The sequence below is a fragment of the Lethenteron reissneri genome, chromosome 40 (genome assembly GCF_015708825.2).
Source record: "Lethenteron reissneri isolate LAM-NWPU_2019-01 chromosome 40, ASM1570882v1, whole genome shotgun sequence".
Classification (NCBI taxonomy): domain Eukaryota; kingdom Metazoa; phylum Chordata; class Hyperoartia; order Petromyzontiformes; family Petromyzontidae; genus Lethenteron; species Lethenteron reissneri.
In genome coordinates, this window is record NC_083818.1 from 1,298,452 (window position 1) to 1,321,427 (window position 22,976).

Here is a 22,976-nt window from a genome sequence, read left to right on the forward strand (position 1 = left end):
TTGCGGGCTGGCACCACGAGGAAGGAGGGGGTTGTTTTTGCCGGACACACATACACATATACACACATACAAGCAGACAACGGCTGCCCGGCCAATATAGCAGCAACAGCTCATTGCCAAGACGAATACCTTTAAACTGGGCCACGCATAAATCACACGCACGTACACACACATACGCACGCACGGAGCGCTATGTGTATATATCACAGCAAAAGTGTAAAGTCCACACGCTGACAGAAACACAAATAACACAACACACACACGGCTACGCAAATCTTACGTGCGCGCGTTTAAAAGACAAAGGCAGGCCCCCTATACAGTCTTTAACAGACCGCGTGAAGACAAGTGGCGATGATTACGCATCGCACCGGGTACTCATTTGAGGCCGAGTCGACCTAGACGAGGCCCAGTATCGGCTCAGATAATCGGCGCTGGTGTTGGCCGTGAGCGGGAATTGAACTCGGGTCGCAGGATTCGTAGCGCGGCGCGCTAGCCGCCACACGACTGCTCCCCGCACCTGCGGTACCATACAAAGATAAAGGTTCCCTGTATCGTCCTTGACAAGCCGCTGGGACAAGTGGTGTTACGATGGGGCGGCCGCCGTTGTCGTCTCCCCGGCGCTGGCTGGCTGCCCCACACGACAGACATATGCATGCAGGGACAACGATGACCCGGATAGCCTTCGACAGACTGCTGAGGCAAGTGCTGTTCGCTTTTAGGGTATTGCGTGAATGTGTGTACGCGTGTGCGTGTGTTTACGTGTTAGTGAGCACCTATAAGGCCGGCAGTGCAGAGGTTAGCGAACCAAGTGACCCGAGTTCGATTCACGCTCACGGCCAACACCGGTGATGATTGTCTGAACCGGTTATGGGCCTCCCTTAGGTAGACTCAGCCTCAAATAAGTACATGGTGCGGTGTGTAGACATCACCACTGGGAAGACAAAGGCGACCGGGCGTGGTGTTGGGCACCCGCCTCCTTGTGTGCTGTGCCAGCCTTCATAGGTGCTCGCTAACAGCTCTTGCCCCTACAGTCTGTTAAGGCTATACGGGGGATCTTTGAACCTCATCACAGACACGCAGACACACACACACGACCCGACCCACACAAGCGCAGACATACATACATACGTACCCACGCACCCCTATAAACTACCCATTCACACATGCAAAAACACACACACACATTTTTTTTCTCACCCACGCACAGACCTACACACACACTTACATTATCACCAAAAAAAGAGAGAGACAACCCATGAGCCCGAACAGTCTGTTGGGGTAAGTGCTGTCAGCAAGTCCTTGCCGTATTACAAAGACACAAGTCCCCCTCGTAGCCTCAACCGAATTTCGTGGCGAGTGCTGTTAGCGAGCAGCACTTGCCACTTGCTCACACGCGCGGTGGGGTAAAGTGTGGAGTGTGGGTACTGCCACCTCTCCCAAGACGTCTTCTGGTAAACGTGGAGGAGGAGTAGGGGGAGGAAATTGCCACTCGAAATATCACTGCAGCAGAGGGCCCTTCCGGCAACAGTGGCGTCAGCTTGCAGTTTCAGTGCTGCACCTTTAGCTGTGTCTCAAGTATACACACTAGCAATGCAATACCGAGACAAAGCTCCCCCGTGTAGCCTGTAACAGACTGCTGGGGCAAGTGCTGTTAGCGAGTAGCAGCACCTATGAAGGCCAGCACGGCACACGAGGGGGTGGGTGGCCAGCACCACACCCGGCCGCCTTTGTCTCCCCAGCGGCGATGTGTGGGTACTCATTTGAGGCTGAGTCGACCTCGGGGATGCCCTTGACCAGTTCAGATAATCCTCACTGGTGTTGGCCGTGAGCGGGAATCAAACTCGGGTCGCCAGGTTCGTAGCGAATCGCTACACTCCGGTACATTACGCACACACAAACTAACCTACCCACACACACAAACTAACCCACACACAGACAGACAAACTAACCTACAGACACACAAACACAAACTAACCTACAAACACACACAAACTAACCCACACACACACACAAACTAACCTACCCACACACACATACAAACTAACCTACTCACACACACAAACTAACCCACACACACACAGAAACTAACCTACCCCCACACACACAACCTAACCTATTCACACACACGTGCAGTCGTATAAAACCTCCTCTTGAAACGCCTTCCTCCCTCCCCGCGTCTCTCTGCCGCCTGCCCACAAAGGGGCTCAATTTTCTTGAATTATGACTTAGACTCCAGCGTGCATGCTGATGTGGGGCTGATCACCCCCAGGGACGCCCCGGCTGCCACCAAACCACTCAGCCCACGCGGAAGTAATTATCATCATCATCATCACGATCATCACCACCACCATCAGCATCACTATCATCACCACCATCACTATCATCACCACCACCATCATCACTACCATCACCATCATCATCACTATCATCACCACCACCAGCCGGCGATTTCATTGATCCGTCTCTCCTTGGGTTGTATCCCCCCCCACCCCCACCTGCCCCGGGACGTGCTCCGTTACTCAGCTTCCGCCTCCGTTCTCGACCACCGGGAGAATCTTTATTCTTCCTGGAGAGACAAATCCGATGAGCTATAAAGCTCTTCTTCCCACAGATGTCCAGTAGGAGCGTGTAAGAACGTTATAGCAAACAATAGAAAAATACGGTAGTCGTGCAAAGTATAAGAAAGGTAAACAAATCCCCCTAACACATAGAAATGAAACGAAACCATCCCCATCCTACCAGGCAAAGCCCACTGAGGTATTCATTTCTTTTTCAGAAACGAGTTGGCTATCACAAATGACAGTTCAACGAAGTGGCTCATCATTTGGATATTTATAGCAGAAAAACATATCTAAATAATCTCAATACGTGTTTCTAAATGTGGAGGGGAAAACTGGAGGACCCGGAGAAAAAATCCACGCGACCACGGGCGGAGAGAGAGACACCACAGACTCCAAATATACAGCAGCAGGCGTTGCCAGGGTCGGGATCAAACCCACGACCTCATGCATTCCAGGCGAGGTAGTTAACACCTCATAGTCACCGTGGCCCCTCTCTCTCTCGCTCTGTACGAGATGGGTTCGTAACGGCCTGGTCATGCGAGTTCACTTCTCCCACCCACGGCCAACTTCGGTGAGGAATATCTGAACCACGTGCTGGGTCCTCCCCTGTGCCAAGCCACCCCTGAAAGGAGTTGCCTGTCGTGTCAACGTTGTTAACTCAACGTTGGGGCTGAAGTGCACCCCTTCTACTTTCACTTTCATTGAATATTTTTACTTGTTAAATACGCCACAGTCACGACCGTTCCCAAATGCAGACGGTCTCAAGTGAGCAGCTCGCGGGCGCGTGTTCAAAACTTCACCCCGCCCCACCGCCCCGACGCCTTTCACCGGCCTTACACAGTCGTTCGCTGACAGCACCCTGGTTGATCGGCTATGCGCGGGGTAGCGGCGGCGTGGCGGGTGATTGGAACCTCTCGCTCGCTTTCTCTCTCGTTCTTTTCCTCTCCGTCAGTGCCACCGTCGTCTATCTCTCTGATCGCGGCGGACGCCCCGGCGCCGTTCAACCGCTACGAGGCGCGCAACTTCACGCTGGTGTGCATCGTCTCCGGGGGCAAGCCAGCGCCCACCGTACGTTACGGGGAGGCAGGGTGGGAGGATGAGAAAAAAACACGCACGGATAACAACCGGCACCTTCACCACCACCGTAACCCCACTTCCACTCCCCACCCCCTACCCTGGATTTGGAAACGCTGCCACGTGGGCGAGCAGGTGAGCGAGCGGGCGGCGAGGGTACGGGTCGGTGGCATGCGTCGGTAATGCGATCGGTGTCGTCGCCGGTTCCGATTCAGCTCCATGTCCCCGCGCGGTGCAGTTGTAATGGACGGTGGAAAGCATCTGGAACTCCCCCCCTCACCGTCCCCCCACCCCCATCGCCCAGTCCGGGCACAATCCACCTTCGTGGCACGCAGTGTGAACGGGTCCGCACGCAAGTCGCGCAATCGGCAGGTCGCGTGTGTGCAGCAGGGTTAGGTGCACGCATCGGCCGTTCATCTCAGTCAGTCGACCCGTGGTGCCTGGGTCTGTCCCATGACACCTGGGTCTGTCCCGTGACCTCCTGCCGACGGGTGTTCGACACTTCACGTGGCCTTAACGTCCACCTAGCCTGGTACAGGCGCCGTGGTGACGGCAGGTCGCGTGTGTGCGGCAGCGTTGGGCATTGGCCGGTCATCTCAGCAGTCGACCCGTGGCACCTGGGTCTGTCCCGTTACTTCCTGCCGACGGGCGTTCGACACATCACGTGGCCTTAACGTGGTGACGTCACCACCACTTAGTGGGGAATGGCGATTGTTATTGGTGTGGGCACTTCCACCTCTTCTAGGGCGCTAGGCTAGCGTGGGGGGTAGGCGACACCCCCCTACCCCGACCAAGTACAGGGGCCCGCTAGGCCTAGTAATGGCCCAGTAAAGGTTGAACGTTGCCCCAACTTTTGGGGCAATCGTCGTAATGTTGTTGTCATCCTTGGAATCTGTTGGCACCAACGTCGGCTCAACATTTTATGTTCACCGCCGACAGGGCAGCACCATCAGTTTCACTTTAATTGTTGAATACTCACAAACCGACTGACGGCTCACGCGGACAGCTCACATGCTTGGTTGCCTCTAAACGTTCAATTATTTCCTACCCAGTGATCAATTTCCATCCGCGCGGCGTGAGCAGAGACGGGTTCTGCAGTAACTCTTCCAGGCGGCTTTATCATCCTCCTTAAAACAACATGAGGATGGCCGAGGTGTCATTCCGCGATCAAGCTATTATTTGCATTATTTCTGTGCAGACGTGGAGCGAACGAATCCCGATAATTCTGACCCCAATTTTTTTCTCTGCCTCCCGTCTCCTCTCGGATAATGGGCGCAGCCACTCCGCCGTCGATCAAAAGCTCCTCAGAAATAAAAAATCTGAAATCTTTACGTCGGCTGGAAGAATCCAGTGAGCTTGTGAAGCTCCTTTTTTCCGCACGGATGTCCAGTTTGGGGGTCGGGTCAGAAAATGACAACGAAAAATAGAAAAAAAATGCTCAGAGTGCAAAGTATAGGAAAGCCAAGTAAGTCACGAAATGTAACTAAAACTACAGTAGACTCTCAATTACCCGCGCTAATGACGGGGAGGATGGCCGCGGATAATTTAAATTCGCGGATAATCATAAATGATAACCATTGTCCACGAACCTCTATGGGAAAAAACACTAATATATGTTTACATTAGGAAAATAGAGTTTGTCATCACTGCGGGTGCTCAGAGGACTCGGCCCACTGAGTGGATGACAGCAGAGCCACGCCAATCAAAAGTCAATCAAACTCTGCCCACTGTTATAAAGATATTGCAACTACTGTATTGTAGAGGCGATCACACAGATTTCGGATTAACCGAGTGGTGTCTCTCCTCAACATCGAATCCACATACAAAATTCTCAAAGTATTTCTGACGCAGCCCTTCGGCCGCACGGCCTTTCATTCCTGGGGGTGGGTGCATCATTTCAGCGATGTTGCTCCATGACAGAGCCAGCTTCTAGACATGGTTTCGACGCATCAGTGTCTCACCAGCAGAGTCAGGCTCTCCAAAAACAGTGCTGGTGAGCCGCCAATCTTACACGGGGGGAGGGGGGGTGGTCTTAGTGCGGCGCTAAAATTATACAGGGACTCTACTTACGAACATTCGACGGCCACCACCATCGTCACCACCACCACCAGCGTCACCACCACCACCACCGCCGTCACCACCACCACCAGCGTCACCACCACCACCACCGCCGTCACCACCACCGCCACCATCACCACCACCACCGCCGCCACCGTCACCACCACCGCCACCCATTGACGCGACTACTCAAGTCAGATACGGCCACACCCAAGTTAACGTTGGAGATGCATTGACTGAACGGCGTCGATCGAAGCGGTGTAACAGGGTAAGCAGCAACAGCAGGTGGTTGGTGATGGTGGAGGCGACGGCTGAGAGGCGCCGGACAGCGAGGGAGGAGGCGCGAGGAGGATGGCGACGGCGCTGCCGGCGACGCGTGCGCGGGTTGGGCTCTGAGGCGACGCTCGGCGAAAGGCGACGGCGTGAAGATTGATGTGGGGATGGAGTCGGAGAAAGCGACGCTCGCGGGTGACGGGGACAGTCAGGGCGAGCGCTGTGCATACGTCCGGGCTGTCCCGCACATGCGAGTCACCCCAGGGAACCTCGACCTGGTGTGGGCCACCCCTAGGTCGATTTGACATAAAAAAATTTTGACCCCACCGCCCCTTCCTAAACCCCCCACCGCCCCTCCCCACCAGGTTCGATTTAAACGCGACGGGGCGATCGTGGAGGCGCAGGGGGACGCGTTGGCGGTGCCCTCCTCCCCCTCCTCCCTCCTCACCAACCCCCGTGGCCGGCCCCGGACTAAAGAGGTGAACGACGAGGAGGAGGAGGAGCAGGAGGAGATGGCGATGGCGGACGCGGAGAAGAGGGACGACGGCGGTGGTGGTGATGATGGAGGTGATGGGGATAGTGACAATGATGGTGGCGATTATGGTGATGGTGATGGCTGTGGGTGGATTGGCCGGTGCCTGAAGAGAGCGGACAGTCTGAGCGACAACGCTGCCTATACGATCCAAACTGTTTTTTATTTAACAGGGAAAGTCGACTGCGCTATATAGTAGCTCTTTTTCAGAAGCGACCTGGCCACAAATGATGGCTCAACGTAGTGGCTTATCATCATAACGTGTAAATATATAGCTGCCAAATAGTCTAAACGCATGTTTCTAAATATGGAGGGAAAAACCGGAAGACCCGGAGAAAAATCCACGCGACTGCCGGGAGAGAGACACGCAAACTCCAAATATACAGCAGCAGGCGTCAGGGTCGGGATCGAACCGACGACCTCCTGTAGACCAGGAGAGGGAGATAACATCTCGACCGTTGCGCCCTGTCAACAGCGCTGAGGGAGACGAGAGGGCCGGGGAACCTGTGGCTAGGGGTAGTGTCAGGGGTAGAGCTGGTGCTAGTGACTGGTTGACTGGGGTAGTGACAGGGGTAGAGCTGGCGCTAGTGGCTGTCTGGGGTAGTGTCAGGGGTAGAGCTGGTGCTAGTGGTTGTCTGGGGGTAGTGTCAGGGGTAGAGCTGGTGCTAGTGACTGGTTGACTCGGGTAGTGTCAGGGGTAGAGCTGGTGCTAGTGACTGGCTGGGGGTAGTGTCAGGGGTAGAGCTGGTGCTAGTGACTGTCTGGGGTAGTGTCAGGGGTAGAGCTGGTGCTAGTGACTGTCTGGGGTAGTGTCAGGGGTAGAGCTGGTGCTAGTGGTTGTCTGGGGTAGTGTCAGGGGCAGAGCTGGTGCTAGTGACTGTCTGGGGTAGTGTCAGGGGCAGAGCTGGTGCTATTGGTTGTCTGGGGTAGTGTCAGGGGCAGAGCTGGTGCTAGTGACTGTCTGGGGTAGTGTCAGGGGTAGAGCTGGTGCTAGTGGTTGTCTGGGGTAGTGTCAGGGGTAGAGCTGGTGCTAGTGACTGTCTGGGGTAGTGTCAGGGGTAGAGCTGGTGCGAGTGACTGGCTGTCTGGGGGTAGTGACAGGGGTAGAGCTGGTGCTAGTGGTTGTGTGGGGTAGTGACAGGGGTAGAGCTGGTGCTAGTGGTTGTCTGGGGTAGTGACAGGGGTAGAGCTGGTGCTAGTGGTTGTCTGGGGTAGTGACAGGGGTAGAGCTGGTGCTAGTGGCTGTCTGGGGGTAGTGACAGGGGTAGAGCTGGTGCTAGTGGTTGTCTGGGGGTAGTGTCAGGGGTGGAGCTGGTGCTATTGACTGGCTGGGGGTAGCGTCAGGGGTAGAGCTGGTGCTAGTGGCTGGCTGGGGTAGTGACAGGGGTAGAGCTGGTGCTAGTGGTTGTCTGGGGGTAGTGTCAGGGGTAGAGCTGGTGCTAGTGGCTGGCTGGGGTAGCGTCAGGGGTAGAGCTGGTGCTAGTGGTTGTCTGGGGTAGTGACAGGGGTAGAGCTGGTGCTAGTGACTGGCTGGGGGTAGTGTCAGGGGTAGAGCTGGTGCTAGTGGCTGGCTGGGGTAGTGTCAGGGGTAGAGCTGGTGCTAGTGGTTGTCTGGGGTAGTGACAGGGGTAGAGCTGGTGCTAGTGGTTGTCTGGGGGTAGTGTCAGGGGTAGAGCTGGTACTAGTGGTTGTCTAGGGTAGTGTCAGGGGTAGAGCTGGTGCTAGTGACTGTCTGGGGTAGTGACAGGGGTAGAGCTGGTGCTAGTGGTTGTCTGGGGTAGTGTCAGGGATAGAGCTGGTGCTAGTGGTTGTTTGGATAGTGACAGGGGTAGAGCTGGTGCTAGTGACTGGCTGGGGATAGTGTTAGGGGTAGAGCTGGTGCTAGTGGCTGGCTAGGGTAGTGTTAGGGGTAGAGCTGGTGCTAGTGACTGGCTAGGGTAGTGTTAGGGGTAGAGCTGGTGCTAGTGACTGGCTGGGGGTAGTGTCAGGGGTAGAGCTGGTGCTAGTGGTTGTCTGGGGTAGTGTCAGGGGTAGAGCTGGTGCTAGTGGTTGTCTGGGGGTAGTGTCAGGGGTAGAGCTGATGCTAGTGGTTGTCTGGGGTAGTGGCAGGGGTAGAGCTGGTGCTAGTGACTGTCTGGGGGTAGTGTTAGGGGTAGAGCTGGTGCTAGTGGTTGTCTGGAGTAGTGACAGGGGTAGAGCTGGGGCTAGTGGTTGTCTGGGGTAGTGTCAGGGGTAGAGCTGGTGCTAGTGGTTGTCTGGGGTAGTGACAGGGGTAGAGCTGGTGCTAGTGACTGTCTGGGGTAGTGACAGGGGTAGAGCTGGTGCTAGTGGTTGTCTGGGGGTAGTGTCAGGGGTAGAGCTGGTGCTAGTGGTTGTCTGGGGGTAGTGTCAGGGGTAGAGCTGGTGCTAGTGGTTGTTTGGGGGTAGTGTTAGGGGTAGAGCTGGTGCTAGTGGTTGTCTGGGGGTAGTGACAGGGTAGAGCTGGTGCTAGTGGTTGTCTGGGGTAGTGTGAGGGGTAGAGCTGGTGCTAGTGGTTGTCTGGGGTAGTGTCAGGGGTAGAGCTGGTGCTAGTGGTTGTCTGGGGGTAGTGTTAGGGGTAAAACTGGTGCTAGTGGTGGTCTAGGGGTAGTGTCAGGGGTAGAGCTGGTGCTAGTGACTGGCTGGGGTAGTGTCAGGGGTAGAGCTGGTGCTAGTGGTTGTCTGGGGTAGTGACAGGGGTAGAGCTGGTGCTAGTGGCTGGATGGGGGTAGTGTTAGGGGTAGAGCTGGTGCTAGTGGTTGTCTGGGGGTAGTGACAGGGGTAGAGCTGGTGCTAGTGGTTGTCTGGGGTAGTGTCAGGGATAGAGCTGGTGCTAATGGTTGTCTGGATAGTGACAGGGGTAGAGCTGGTGCTAGTGGCTGGCTAGGGTAGTGTTAGGGGTAGAGCTGGTGCTAGTGACTGCCTGGGCTAGTGTCAGGGGTAGAGCTGGTGCTAGTGGTTGTCTGGGGGTAGTGTCAGGGGTAAAGCTGGTGCTAGTGGTTGTCTGGAGTAGTGTTAGGGGTAGAGCTGGTGCTAGTGGTTGTCTGGGGTAGTGTCAGGGGTAGAGCTGGTGCTAGTGGTTGTCTGGGGGTAGTGTCAGGGGTAGAGCTGGTGCTAGTGACTGTCTGGGGTAGTGACAGGGGTAGAGCTGGTGCTAGTGACTGTCTGGGGTAGTGACAGGGGTAGAGCTGGTGCTAGTGACTGGCTGGGGGTAGTTTCAGGGGTAGAGCTGGTGCTAGTGGTTGTCTGGGGTAGTGACAGGGGTAGAGCTGGTGCTAGTGGCTGGCTGGGGGTAGTGTCAGGGGTAGAGCTGGTGCTAGTGACTGGATGGGGTAGTGTCAGGGGTAGAGCTGGTGCTAGTGGTTGTCTGGGGGTAGTGTCAGGGGTAGAGCTGGTGCTAGTGGTTGTCTGGGGGTAGTGACACGGGTAGAGCTGGTGCTAGTGGTTGTCTGGGGTAGTGTGAGGGGTAGAGCTGGTGCTAGTGGTTGTCTGGGGTAGTGTCAGGGGTAGAGCTGGTGCTAGTGGTTGTCTGGGGGTAGTGTTAGGGGTAGAACTGATGCTAGTGGTGGTCTAGGGGTAGTGTCAGGGGTAGAGCTGGTGCTAGTGACTGGCTGGGGTAGTGTGAGGGGTAGAGCTGGTGCTAGTGGTTGTCTGGGGTAGTGACAGGGGTAGAGCTGGTGCTAGTGGCTGGCTGGGGGTAGTGTTAGGGGTAGAGCTGGTGCTAGTGGTTGTCTGGGGGTAGTGACAGGGGTAGAGCTGGTGCTAGTGGTTGTCTGGGGTAGTGTCAGGGATAGAGCTGGTGCTAGTGGTTGTCTGGATAGTGACAGGGGTAGAGCTGGTGCTAGTGGCTGGCTAGGGTAGTGTTAGGGGTAGAGCTCGTGCTAGTGACTGGCTAGGGTAGTGTTAGGGGTAGAGCTGGTGCTAGTGGTTGTCTGGGGTAGTGACAGGGGTAGAGCTGGTGCTAGTGGTTGTCTGGGGGTAGTGACAGGGGTAGAGCTGGTGCTAGTGGTTGTCTGGGGTAGTGTCAGGGGTAGAGCTGGTGCTAGTGGTGGTCTGGGGGTAGTGTCAGGGGTACAGCTGGTGCTAGTGGTTGTCTGGGGTAGTGTTAGGGGTAGAGCTGGTGCTAGTGGTTGTCTGGGGTAGTGTTAGGGGTAGAGCTGGTGCTAGTGGTTGTCTGGGGTAGTGTCAGGGTTAGAGCTGGTGCTAATGGTTGTCTGGGGTAGTGTCAGGGTTAGAGCTGGTGCTAGTGGTTGTCTGGGGTAGTGTTAGGAGTAGAGCTGGTGCTAGTGGTTGTCTGGGGGTAGTGATAGGGGTAGAGCTGGTGCTAGTGGTTGTCTGTGGGTAGTGTCAGGGGTAGAGCTAGTGCTAGTGGTTGTCTGGGGTAGTGTCAGGGGTAGAGCTGGTGCTAGTGACTGGCTGGGGATAGTGTCAGGGGTAGAGCTGGTGCTAGTGGTTGTCTGGGGTAGTGACAGGGTTAGAGCTGGTGCTAGTGGTTCTCTGGGGTAGTGACAGGGGTAGAGCTGGTGCTAGTGGTGGTCTGGGGTAGTGACAGGGGTAGAGCTGGTGCTAGTGACTGGTTGTGTGGGGTAGTGTCAGGGGTAGAGCTGGTGCTAGTGGTTGTCTGGGGGTAGTGTCAGGGGTAGAGATGGTGCTCGTGGCTGGTTCGCGAGGAGTAGTACTAGGGCTGGACTTTCGTAACATTCCTTGGCAACTTTTGCCATTAAAACTGCGGGCTAATACACGAGGCAGAATAAACGCGACCGCTTTTACGAGTTGTAAATCTTCGGCAAAAAATGTAATTCCCTCGTGCGATATGAATCACACTTTACGTGGCCTCTTCATTAAACACGATGTGCAAACGTGCATGCACACACACACACGCTGTGGCATCTGGGCTGCATTCTCATGCTCGTTTATAGATCCCAAGACAGAGATCACAATCAGAATCTTGATTTGTTTTTATCCGAGAGGAATCCGATGACCTATGAAGCTTTTTCTGACAGACATCCAGCCATCCTCTTGGTTCTTTCGGTAAAGTCACGTAGAAGGGAAGTAATAAAATAATAAAAATAAAACATAATAAAATAAGTGTAGTGTGTAGTGTAATATTACACTATGTATTATTCTAAGGTATAGGGTGGTGTATAGTAATACAGTATATAATTTAATGTTGGGTTTGTCTATGGCAGCATATAGTACGGGGTAGACCCGTGTGATGTAAGGAAAAAAGTTTAGCTGGAAGGATATTATATTTTTTGCTACATAAAATTGTAATGTATTACTTACTGTTAGTAGCTCAGCTTATTGGAGAGTATATTTTGTATACTGATGACACTATGTAGTTTATACTTTAGTTTTTTACGTGGTTGTTTAGTTACTACAGCTACATACTATTAACATCCCTTCCCTTTATTAATGCTACCCCTATCCCCTCCCTTTGATGCTGCTAATCCTGCATAATGCACGGGCATAATATGACTTTGAAAACCCCCCGCCCACCTCCTACGCATTTCACAAGTAGTACGAATCACATACCTGCATTTCCCATAAATATGCTAAATTCCTCTTGATATGCAAATTCTTTTGTCAAGGCGCCCTTCCCTCCTTCCAACCCAGCTTAAATATACGCTCCAAGCGTGGTGGTGTTTCATTCAGACGCTGTCTCCCCGACAGACCTGGTCTTCACCTGAGGATGGCTGCTTTTGTTGTGGCCGAAACGTCGTGAGAATTATTTTATTATGTTTTATTTTTATTATTTTATTACTTCCCTTCTACGTGACTTTACCGAAAGAACCAAGAGGATGAATCCCTGCAGTCACGAAAGCTTTAAATCGAAAGACATCCAGCCGTTTAGCAGACGTCTTTGCCGCACAGGCCACCTCTCGTTTCCGTCGGCCATTGTCTATCCACTGCTAGATGAGGGCCTCCCCAAGCCGTCAGCATCCCTCACAGCCCAGGGATATCGTGTTCCGTCGGCGCGTCGTCGCTCCATCTCCGCGGTGGGCGTACTCTCGGCCACGTTCCCTCCGTTTGGCAGCCATTCTGTCAGCGGTCTCGTCCATCGGTCGTTTTCCCTTCTAGAAGTGTAGTTTTTTTAATTATTATTTTAGAGTCTCAAGACTCTTTTCAAGAGGGTCCTTCCAGGCATTGGCAGTAGGCGGGTGGGGGGGCGATGTCGCTGAATGTGTAACCCTAATTGAGTAATTTGCGGGTAACTTTTAAGCATTGGGATGTTTTGTATAAGACCGGTGCCGTTGTGTGGGAGGGTTTTTCTTTTCGCGATGGGAGGAAACCGGAGAACCCCGAACAAACCCATGGTGGACACGGGGAGAACATACAAACGGCAGTCACTCACACTCATAAAAAGACAAAGATGCCCCGTATAGCCTTAACAGACTTGCAGGAGCGCTGTTAGCGAACACCTATGAAGGCTGGCATAGCACACGAGGGGGGTGGGTGGCCAACACCACGCCCGGCCGCTTTTGTCTCTCTGTTGGCGATATTTACACACTGCACCAGGTACTCATTTGAGACTGAGTCGACCAATTCAGATAATCATCACTGGTATTGGCCATGAGCGGGAATCGAACCCGGGTCACCAGGTTCGTAGCGCAGCACGCCAACCACTACACTACCGCTCACACTCATTCACCCACTCATTCACCAATACCAACAGCCGCCATTCGCCACGTGGTGGCAGTGACGTCACCACGGCGCCTCTGCCAGGCCAGGTGCACTTTGAGGCCACGTGAAGTGTCGACTGAGATGACCGGTAGATGCACCAGCTGTACCCCCTAGTGTGCCAACTTGCTGCATTTTAACCACCCGGTGCTCCGCTCGTCGTTGTGAGCATCGCTCCTCTGCCTTCCGTTGTTGTTTGAGGGCGACTGCCTCCAACTGCCCAGTAGCCACCTCCACAGAGGCCGATCTTGACACTGCTGGTCCGCTCAGTTCCAAATCCTCCCGTACAGCATCAGCTCATGTCGTGCCCGTTTAGGCTCCTCTGTGTGGCCAAACAGAATCTGATTGGTCATCCGGTGGCTGGGCATGCGGGCTACGTGGCTACACACTCACACTCATTGAAACACACACACACACACACAACAATGGATGCGATTCGTCACTAAGCGGCGATGACTCCATGTGGCACCTGTGCCAGGTTAGGCTGGCCGTCAGGAGGTCACGGGAGCTATGTATGGGTTGACTGAGATGTGGTGACAGGTACAACCAAGTTTGCACCCTCTTGTGCCAACTCACTCACTATCACACTCACTCACTATCACACTCACTATCGCACTCACTCACAATCTACATAACAGGGGGAGAAAACAAACTCAAAGACACACTCACTTTCACACACTCATTCACTCTCTCTTTCACTCATACTGAATCACTCAAACTCACTTTGCAGATTTCGATTTAAAGCTTTCGTGACTGCAGGGACTCATCTTCTTGGTTCTTTCGGTAAAGTCACGTAGAAGGGAAGTAATAAAATAATAAAAATAAAGCATAATAAAATAATTCTCACGACGTTTCGGCCACAACGCAAGCAGCTGTCCTCAGGTGAAGAATGAAACACCACCAAGCTTGGAGCGTATATTTAAGCTGGGTTGGAGGGGGGAAGAAGAGCGCCTTGACAAAATAATTTGCATTTCAAGATGAATTTAGCATATTTATGGGAAATGCGTAGGAGGTGGGCGGGGGTTTTTCACTTTGCAGGATAGGGGAACATACAGTGAGGGAAAAAAGTATTTGATCCCCTGCTGATTTTGTACGTTTGCCCACTGACAAAGAAATGATCAGTCTATAATTTTAATGGTAGGTTTATTTGAACAGTGAGAGACAGAATAACAACAACAAAATCCAGAAAAACGAATGTCAAAAATGTTATAAATTGATTTGCATTTTAATGAGGGAAATAAGTATTTGACCCCTCTGCAAAACATGACTTAGTACTTGGTGGCAAAACCCTTGTTGGCAATCACAGAGGTCAGACGTTTCTTGTAGTTGGCCACCAGGTTTGCACACATCTCAGGAGGGATGTCCCACTCTTTGCAGATCCTCTCCAAGTCATTAAGGTTTCGAGGCTGACGTTTGGCAACTCGAACCTTCAGCTCCCTCCACAGATTTTCTATGGGATTAAGGTCTGGAGACTGGCTAAGCCACTCCAGCACCTTAATGTGCTTCTTCTTGAGCCACTCATTTGTTGCCTTGGCGGTGTGTTTTGGGTCATTATCATGCTGGAATACCCATCCACGACCCATTTTCAATGCCCTGGCTGAGGGAAGGAGGTTCTCACCCAAGATTTGACGGTACATGGCCCCGTCCATCGTCCCTTTGATGCGGTGAAGTTGTGCTGTCACCTTAGCAGAAAAACACCCCCAAAGCATAATGTTTCTACCTCCATGTTTGACGGTGGGAATGATGTTCTTGGGGTCATAGGCAGCATTCCTCCTCCTCCTCCAAACACGGCGAGTTGAGTTGATGCCAAAGAGCTCCATTTTGGTCTCATCTGATCACAACACTTTCACCCAGTTGTCCTCTGAATCATTCAGATATTCATTGGCAAACTTCAGACGGGCATGTATATGTGCTTTCTTGAACAGGGGGACCTTGCGGGCGCTGCAGGATTTCAGTCCTTCACGGCGTAGTGTGTTACCAACTGTTTTCTTGGTGACTATGGTCCCAGCTGCCTTGAGATAATTGACAAGATCCTCCCGTGTAGTTCTGGGCTGATTCCTCACCGTTCTCATGATAATTGCAACTCCACGAGGTGAGATCTTGCATGGAGCCCCAGGCCCAGGGAGATTGACAGTTATTTTGTGTCTCTTCCATTTGCAAATAATCGCACCAACTGTTGTCACCTTCTCACCAAGCTGCTTGGCGATGGTCTTGTAGCCCATTCCAGCCTTGTGTAGGTCTACAATTTTGTCCCTGACATCCTTGGAGAGCTCTTTGGTCTTGGCCATGGTGGAGAGTTTGGAATCTGATTGATTGATTGCTTCTGTGAACAGGTGTCTTTTATACAGGTAACAAGCTGAGATTAGTAGCACTCCCTTTAAGAGTGTGCTCCTAATCTCATCTCATTACCTGTATAAAAGACACCTGGGAGCCAGAAATCTTGCTGATTGAAAGGGGGTCAAATACTTATTTCCCTCATTAAAATGCAAATCAATTTATAACATTTTTGACATTCGTTTTTCTGGATTTTGTTGTTGTTATTCTGTCTCTCACTGTTCAAATACACCTACCATTAAAATTATAGAATGATAATTTCTTTGTCAGTGGGCAAACGTACACAATCAGCAGGGGATCAAATACTTTTTCCCTCACTGTACAAACCCCATTCACTCACTCACGTTAGAGTGGTGAGTGAGGTCTCTAGCGTGTGGTGGACTAGAGTGGTGAGTGAGGCCTCTAGCGTGTGGTGGACTAGAGTGGTGAGTGAGGCCTCTAGCGGACAGTGGACTAGAGTGGTGAGTGAGGCCTCTAGCGTGTGGTGGACTAGAGTGGTGAGTGAGGCCTCTAGCGTGTGGTGGACTAGAGTGGTGAGTGAGGCCTCTAGCGGACAGTGGACTAGAGTGGTGAGTGCGGCCTCTAGCGTGTGGTGAACTAGAGTGGTGAGTGAGGCCTCTAGCGTGTGGTGGACTAGAGTGGTGAGTAAGGCCTCTAGCGGACAGTGGACTAGAGTGGTGAGTGAGGCCTCTAGCGTGTGGTGGACTAGAGTGGTGAGTGAGGCCTCTAGCGTGTGGTGGACTAGAGTGGTGAGTGAGGCCTCTAGCGGACAGTGGACTAGAGTGGTGAGTGCGGCCTCTAGCGTGTGGTGGACTAGAGTGGTGAGTGAGGCCTCTAGCGTGTGGTGGACTAGAGTGGTGAGTGAGGCCTCTAGCGTGTGGTGGACTAGAGTGGTGAGTGAGGCCTCTAGCGGACAGTGGACTAGAGTGGTGAGTGAGGCCTCTAGCGTGTGGTGGACTAGAGTGGTGAGTGAGGCCTCTAGCGTGTGGTGAACTAGAGTGGTGAGTGAGGCCTCTAGCGGACAGTGGACTAGAGTGGTGAGTGCGGCCTCTAGCGTGTGGTGGACTAGAGTGGTGAGTGAGGCCTCTAGCGGACAGTGGACTAGAGTGGTGAGTGCGGCCTCTAGCGTGTGGTGAACTAGAGTGGTGAGTGAGGCCTCTAGCGTGTGGTGGACTAGAGTGGTGCGTGAGGCCTCTAGCGGACAGTGGACTAGAGTGGTGAGTGCGGCCTCTAGCGTGTGGTGAACTAGAGTGGTGAGTGAGGCCTCTAGCGTGTGGTGGACTAGAGTGGTGAGTGAGGCCTCTAGCGTGTGGTGGACTAGAGTGGTGAGTGAGGCCTCTAGCGGACAGTGGACTAGAGTGGTGAGTGCGGCCTCTAGCGTGTGGTGGACTAGAGTGGTGAGTGCGGCCTCTAGCGTGTGGTGGACTAGAGTGGTGAGTGCGGCCTCTAGCGTGTGGTGGACTAGAGTGGTGAGTGCGGCCTCTAGCGTGTGGTGGACTAGAGTGGTGAGTGCGGCCTCTAGCGTGTGGTGGACTAGAGTGGTGAGTGCGGCCTCTAGCGTGTGGTGGACTAGAGTGGTGAGTGCGGCCTCTAGCGTGTGGTGGACTAGAGTGGTGAGTGCGGCCTCTAGCGTGTGGTGGACTAGAGTGGTGAGTGCGGCCTCTAGCGTGTGGTGGACTAGAGTGGTGAGTGCGGCCTCTAGCGTGTAGTGGACTAGAGTGGTGAGTGCGGCCTCTAGCGTGTGGTGGACTAGAGTGGTGAGTGCGGCCTCTAGCGTGTGGTGGACTAGAGTGGTGAGTGCGGCCTCTAGCGTGTGGTGGACTAGAGTGGTGAGTGCGGCCTCTAGCTTGCGATTGGCTACGTACGGTGAGAAAGATGTTCAACATACAGTCGATCATCGATTAATTATAATCCGACGGTCCTGGGCGAAACCGCTCCAAAGCCTGTCACCTAGTTATGGCGATCAGCAGCATCATGTAGCGTGACAAAAAATGCAACTATGCTTGATTTAAGTATCATATATTATATACAGTACATTATACACTACATACGACCACTTAAATAATGAAAATGCTGCACTATATACAATTTGCATGACTAATAACTACAGTAATACTAATAACTATAGCACTTTTTGCTGGATCGGACTGTATATGTCATGCATGAAAACTGTATATATACTTGCAGTATATTCATTGTTTAAGTTGTATGTCGTGTATAATGTACCGTATATAATATTTAAAACTGAAATCAAGCATGGCGACTTTTTTGTCACGCACATGGTGCCGATCGCCGGACTAGTTACAGCCTTTGGAGTGGTTTTCCGGCGATCACCGGAATTGCAATGCCAGATCGGCCCATGGGAGCATCAGATAATGTTGGAGGCTGGATAATCGCGCGGTGATGGATAATCAGTGTTAGGGCTGCTAACAAGTCCTTTGGTTGGCCTTTGTGTTTTTTTCCACGACAGATCGCATTGCAGCTCACTCTCCCCCCCTCCCCTCACCCGTTGGCACTCTCTGTCTCGCTCTGATTTTCCTCGCAGCTTCCTGGATCGACCCGGATGACACCAAACCGGACCCAGCCACATCCCGACCTGGCGAGACGCACGCCCACTCGCGGGGTCCCGGAACAAGGGGAGCCACAGGATCCAGACCCCAGGCGGACGGGGATAGGGCGGTCGCGGCCGCCCCCCCACCACTGCAACCCTCCCACAAGTCCCAGGGGGTGGTGGCGGCGTCGCAGGCGAAGGTGGGTGAGTAGGGCGAGGAGTAGGGCAAGTTTCATTTTTTTTTTCAGCCGACGTCACGATTCGAAAATTTGCTGTTCGTGGGTTAGGGCCAACATCACGAAGCGACCACGTCCATGTTCGTGAGGCCCCCTCCACCGACACCGTGGAGGGGGCCCCCCAAATTTAATTTTAATTTTCCACGTGCTGGGCGAGTATTTTAGGACACTCCGGTTATCATCGGGAAGTCTGAAAAACTATTAATAAAGCAATGGCATATTGAGTGATTTGACCACATTAATTCATAAGCACGGTTGGCTACGTACGGTGGAAAAGAATTTCAGCATACGTACATTAACCTCTTAGGTATCGCTTCCTGTCACTCTCCGCTCCCGTGTGGGCCACATTGATTGCATCGCATCTCCTATTTAAAGCCCAAGACATTTTTGCAATTCTGGAAACTGCCTGATGGTGCCGGTTGTAACTGATGGCAAAAAGCGCCGGACTCCCCAATGTTAGATGTTGTGTGGATCGCTCTCCAGCAACACTACGAGTGGTGCCGCTGAAGCAGCAGTATGTGGGCCACTTTGTTCATCACGTGGCTACTTTGTTAATTGGCTGTGTCGAGGTGGAGGAGGGGTGCACAGCACAACATTTAACTTGTGCGGCCATCTGAGCCAAAGCAAAAAAACGATTATCAACGTTAATAATATTGGACGCAAAAGAGTTTGCGGATTCTCTCTCTCCCCGCGGTCGAGTGGATTTTTCTCCGGGTCCTCTGGCTTTTCCTTCCACATTTAGAATCAACGCCACGCGTTTAGAGTATTTGGCTGCTATACATTTCTACACGATAAGGGAACTTCGTTGAGCTATCCATTTGTAAAAGCCAGGTCGCTTCTGAAAAAGAGATATACATTACAGCCCAGTGAGCCTTACCTGATAGAATTAAAAAAACATTTGAAGAATAAAATTGAACGGCAACTTTCACAGTAAAATCCAAAAGTTGCATGCAAAAGTTGCATACGGGTCTAGAACTGACGATGCTTGACGTGGTTTCAAGCGGCAACATCGACAATCTGATTTGATCACCGCTCGACGTGGTGGTGAGAGTGGTGCTCCGGCTGAATGTGCGAGTCGGAGCTGAAGCGATCGTGGACCCACTTCCCGACCCCACGCGACCTTTTTTTTTCTCTCGCCGTGTCAGGCGGTGGATGTTTCGCAACAACAAAATCTTGGGCTTGAACAGCACAAATATCTCGGCACCGCTGGCCCGCCGGCTCCGACATGGCCATTATGAGCCCCCTGAGACAGAGAGAGAGAGAGAGAGAAAGAGACACACAGGCCAGTGAGAGGTTTGATTGTTAGTGGAATTGGTTTGGTGTCTCCGACAAGACCATTATGAACCCCCTGAGAGAGAAAGAGAGACACGCAGGCCAGTGAGAGATTTTATCCTTAGTGAAATTGGTTCGGTGTCTCTGACACGGCCATGATGAACCCCCTGAGAGAGAGAGAGTGGGATACGCAGGCCAATCAGAGCTTTGATTCTTTGTGGAATTGGTTCGACACGACCATCGTGAGCCCTGCCGCTCGTCCGCCTGCACGCTGCAGCGTACGAGCACGGAGCACCGTGTTGCGACACGCAGGAACTCGGATGAAGAAGCCGTGGTGACGATGAACGACGTATGAAAAAATAAGAAGAGGTTTGTTACTCTTTCTGGCAATGTTAAGATGCTCAAACACCAAATAGAAACCTTTTGCAAGGAATCAAATATGCATTAACCACACACAGCACTTGTGGTGAACATGCAATCAAACATGCTATGATAATGTGATGCATTACCGTTGAAACTGATTGCCCTACACCAGAGACAACAGCCTTCTTTAGGGCCTCGTCTCACCAGTGTCAGACCAGAGAACAGCGCCAAAAGGCGAACCGTACAAAAACAATACAGGTTTATCTGGGTTAGATCACGTAAATATATAAACGTGTCGTTAAACCCGCCACCACCCGACAGCCGATTAGTAAGGTTTGTCACGTAAACAGAACGTGCAATTCTGTTTCGTTACTCGTGCCAGTTCGTTACTAGTAGTACTAGTAGTACTAGTAACGAACTGGCATGTTCTGACCTTACTAATTGGCTGTGTCGAGTGGTGGCGGGTTTAACGACACATTTATATATTTACGTGATCTAACACAAAAAAAACCTCTCTTATGGATGATATTGATTGCAAAAGCCTCCTACGTGTTAAACATTACAAATAATGCACTATCAGGGCATTCATAGTTCAGGGTGAGCAGCTACAAAATGGGACTTTTTTTATACTGGCAAAAAGGTCCCATTACGATCAACGACGCTGGCACGGGGAAGCCGTTGTGAAGTTCACGATATATGACCCCGCGCCAAGCGGCAACGCCGCCTGCCGCCATCGTCGGCGCTGGGACTCAGCCTGGCAAATAAATACTGTAAAATAGCATGAACAAAAATAACTCTTCTTTATGAGTGCCAAGATTTAGGAATCAGATTGACACTAAAAGACAAACCGGGGGGGGGGGGGGGGGGGGGGGTGGAGAGGGCCCGGCAGGGAGGGGGGTGCAGAGGGGAGGGTGGGACATAGTGTATAATGAAATAGCAATCTTTGGAGATCGTAATCAACCAGGCTATGCGTTAATTGTGTGTTAGCCGACTCTGTGTTTGCAATGCATTACATTTCCCAAAAAATTGCTACATTTTGTTTTCTCAAACTGCCTATTTCTCTCATAGGTCCATTCGCTCTTTCTCTCCCTCGGTCGCTTCGGGGTGGATTTCCACACAACTCTCTCTAAAATGTACCAGTCTTGTTGGGTCTTTCATTGACATGCTAATTTCTCTGCTCCAGCAGACCAACCTCTCTCTCTGACCCCCCCCCCCCTCTCTCTATATAAGACATCGACACAGAGGCATTGGGTCTCTGTGTGTCTGTTGTGTGTCCGTCTGTGTGCCTCCATGTCTGTGTTTTGTCTCTCTCAAATTGAGTTCTATCTGATGACGGTTGCTTGTGTTGCAATCGAAACATCGTATTCTATTATTTAATTTATTTTCTTTCTACCCGAATTTACCGAAAGAATCATAGAGTAATAAAATAAGTATTGTAATTTCTACGCTGATCACCAATTCGTATTTGTCTAGCATATCTCAAGTTGGGATGCGACGGATGCGACCGAGTTCATGGGGGGGGCGTCGGCGTGGGGTGGGGGGGTAGGGGGGTGCGGGGGGGGTGGAGATTTAGAGGAGCCCAGCCCGTAAATCCCCCGGCGCGTTAACCGCACGCGTGCCCGCGTCACTCCTCGCGCGTTGTAAAGACGTTGCCGGGAGGTTTTGTGGCCTCGTAACGGCAAGACGGGCCAGGAGCTGACAACGCCGGCTCTGTGGTTTCAAGGTTAAAGGCCTGAGGCTCGGGGTGGGTGTCTGTGTGTGCACGCGTGTCTCCCTCTCGCTCTCTCTTTCTCTCGGGGAGGTTCATAATGGCTGTTGGCACCCCCAGCTATCTCTGCTTGAGAAGCCCGCTTTAAATCCAGGTGTTAGTTATGAGGTGGTTAAGATGCAGCCCTGCAGTTCCCACACTCGTACTGATCAGTGGCGAAAGGGAGTCCGCGAGAGGGAAACTTCGAGAGCCCCTCCAGTGGCGCTGGCGGTGATGGCGGTGATGGTGATGGCGGTGGTGGTGATGGTGGCGGTGGCGATGATGGCGGTGGTGATGGTGGCGATAGTGGTGGTGGTGGTGGTGGTGGCGGTGGTGGCGTTGGTGGTGGTGGTGGCGGTGGTGATGGCGGCGGGATGGCAGTGGGATCGAGTGTTGCTCCCTCGCTCGAGGCGTGGGATCGTCTCCGGGTCCTCCGCTTTCCTCCTCCCCCCACGTGGATAATAAACAGGACGACTCAAGATTGTCAATCGGCTGAAACGTCTCACTCATAAACACCCCAACGTAGTCCTATTACTCAGTGTGACTCTCCTGGATTAATAAGTAAATTATTATTATAATTATTGTCCAAATCCTAGCTCCACACCCTAACCCTGACACTAGTCCTAACCATAGGGGTTCAATTCAGCCGAGTCTCTCTAAGAAAGTGACCGCACCCGACACGCCACTCTCCAGAATCCCTCTGGCCGTGGCTAATGATCGCGTGCCGCCTGCGCCGGTACAAACCGGCGACCCAAGAAACATTCGGTGAGAGCCGGCGACCCCTTGGGTGCATGCCACGTCGTGCAGCCGATTTGTCGATCTTTACTCTGTGAACCCTGTAACCCCCCCCCCCCTCCTCTGACTCCTGACCTCACCCAGACTCCCAAGGGGTCGCAACCCCGCCTGGTGGTGTCTCTGCACGAGGAGCCGGTATACTTTCTGCACCAGGGCGAGATTCCTGTGAGTTGCTCGCGCCCCCCATCACTCGCGAGTCACGGTGTAGAGTGAGTGTAGTCAGGGTGTAGTCACGGTGTAGTCACGGTGTAGTCACGGTGTAGTATGAGTGTAGTCATGGTGTAGTCACGGAGCGGTGGTGCGTGTGGCTGTGCAGGTGAGCGGCGGCGGCACGGTGGAGGTGCTTTGTGTATGTAGTCACGGTGTAGTCACGGTGTAGTCAGGGTGTAGTAGGAGTATAGTATGAGTGTAGTCGGGGTGTAGTATGAGTGTAGTCAGGGTGTAGTATGAGTGTAGTCAGGGTGTAGTCAGGGTGTAGTCA

The 22,976-nt window shown here is 52.6% G+C and overlaps 1 protein-coding gene across 2 annotated transcripts in view; it reads left to right on the top strand.

Annotated features, from left to right (window-relative positions):
- IGSF21 (immunoglobin superfamily member 21) overlaps window positions 1-22,976 on the top strand; it is a 109,398-nt gene that overhangs the window by 70,867 nt on the left and 15,555 nt on the right. The window contains exons 5-8 of one of the 2 annotated variants that reach the window (XM_061567907.1): window positions 3,514-3,629; window positions 6,332-6,533; window positions 18,077-18,286; window positions 22,580-22,660. In XM_061567907.1, coding sequence (XP_061423891.1) covers window positions 3,514-3,629; window positions 6,332-6,533; window positions 18,077-18,286; window positions 22,580-22,660 — 609 coding nt within the window. The remainder of the gene's footprint in view (window positions 1-3,513; window positions 3,630-6,331; window positions 6,534-18,076; window positions 18,287-22,579; window positions 22,661-22,976) is intronic. The other variant, XM_061567906.1, reaches the window with a different exon arrangement.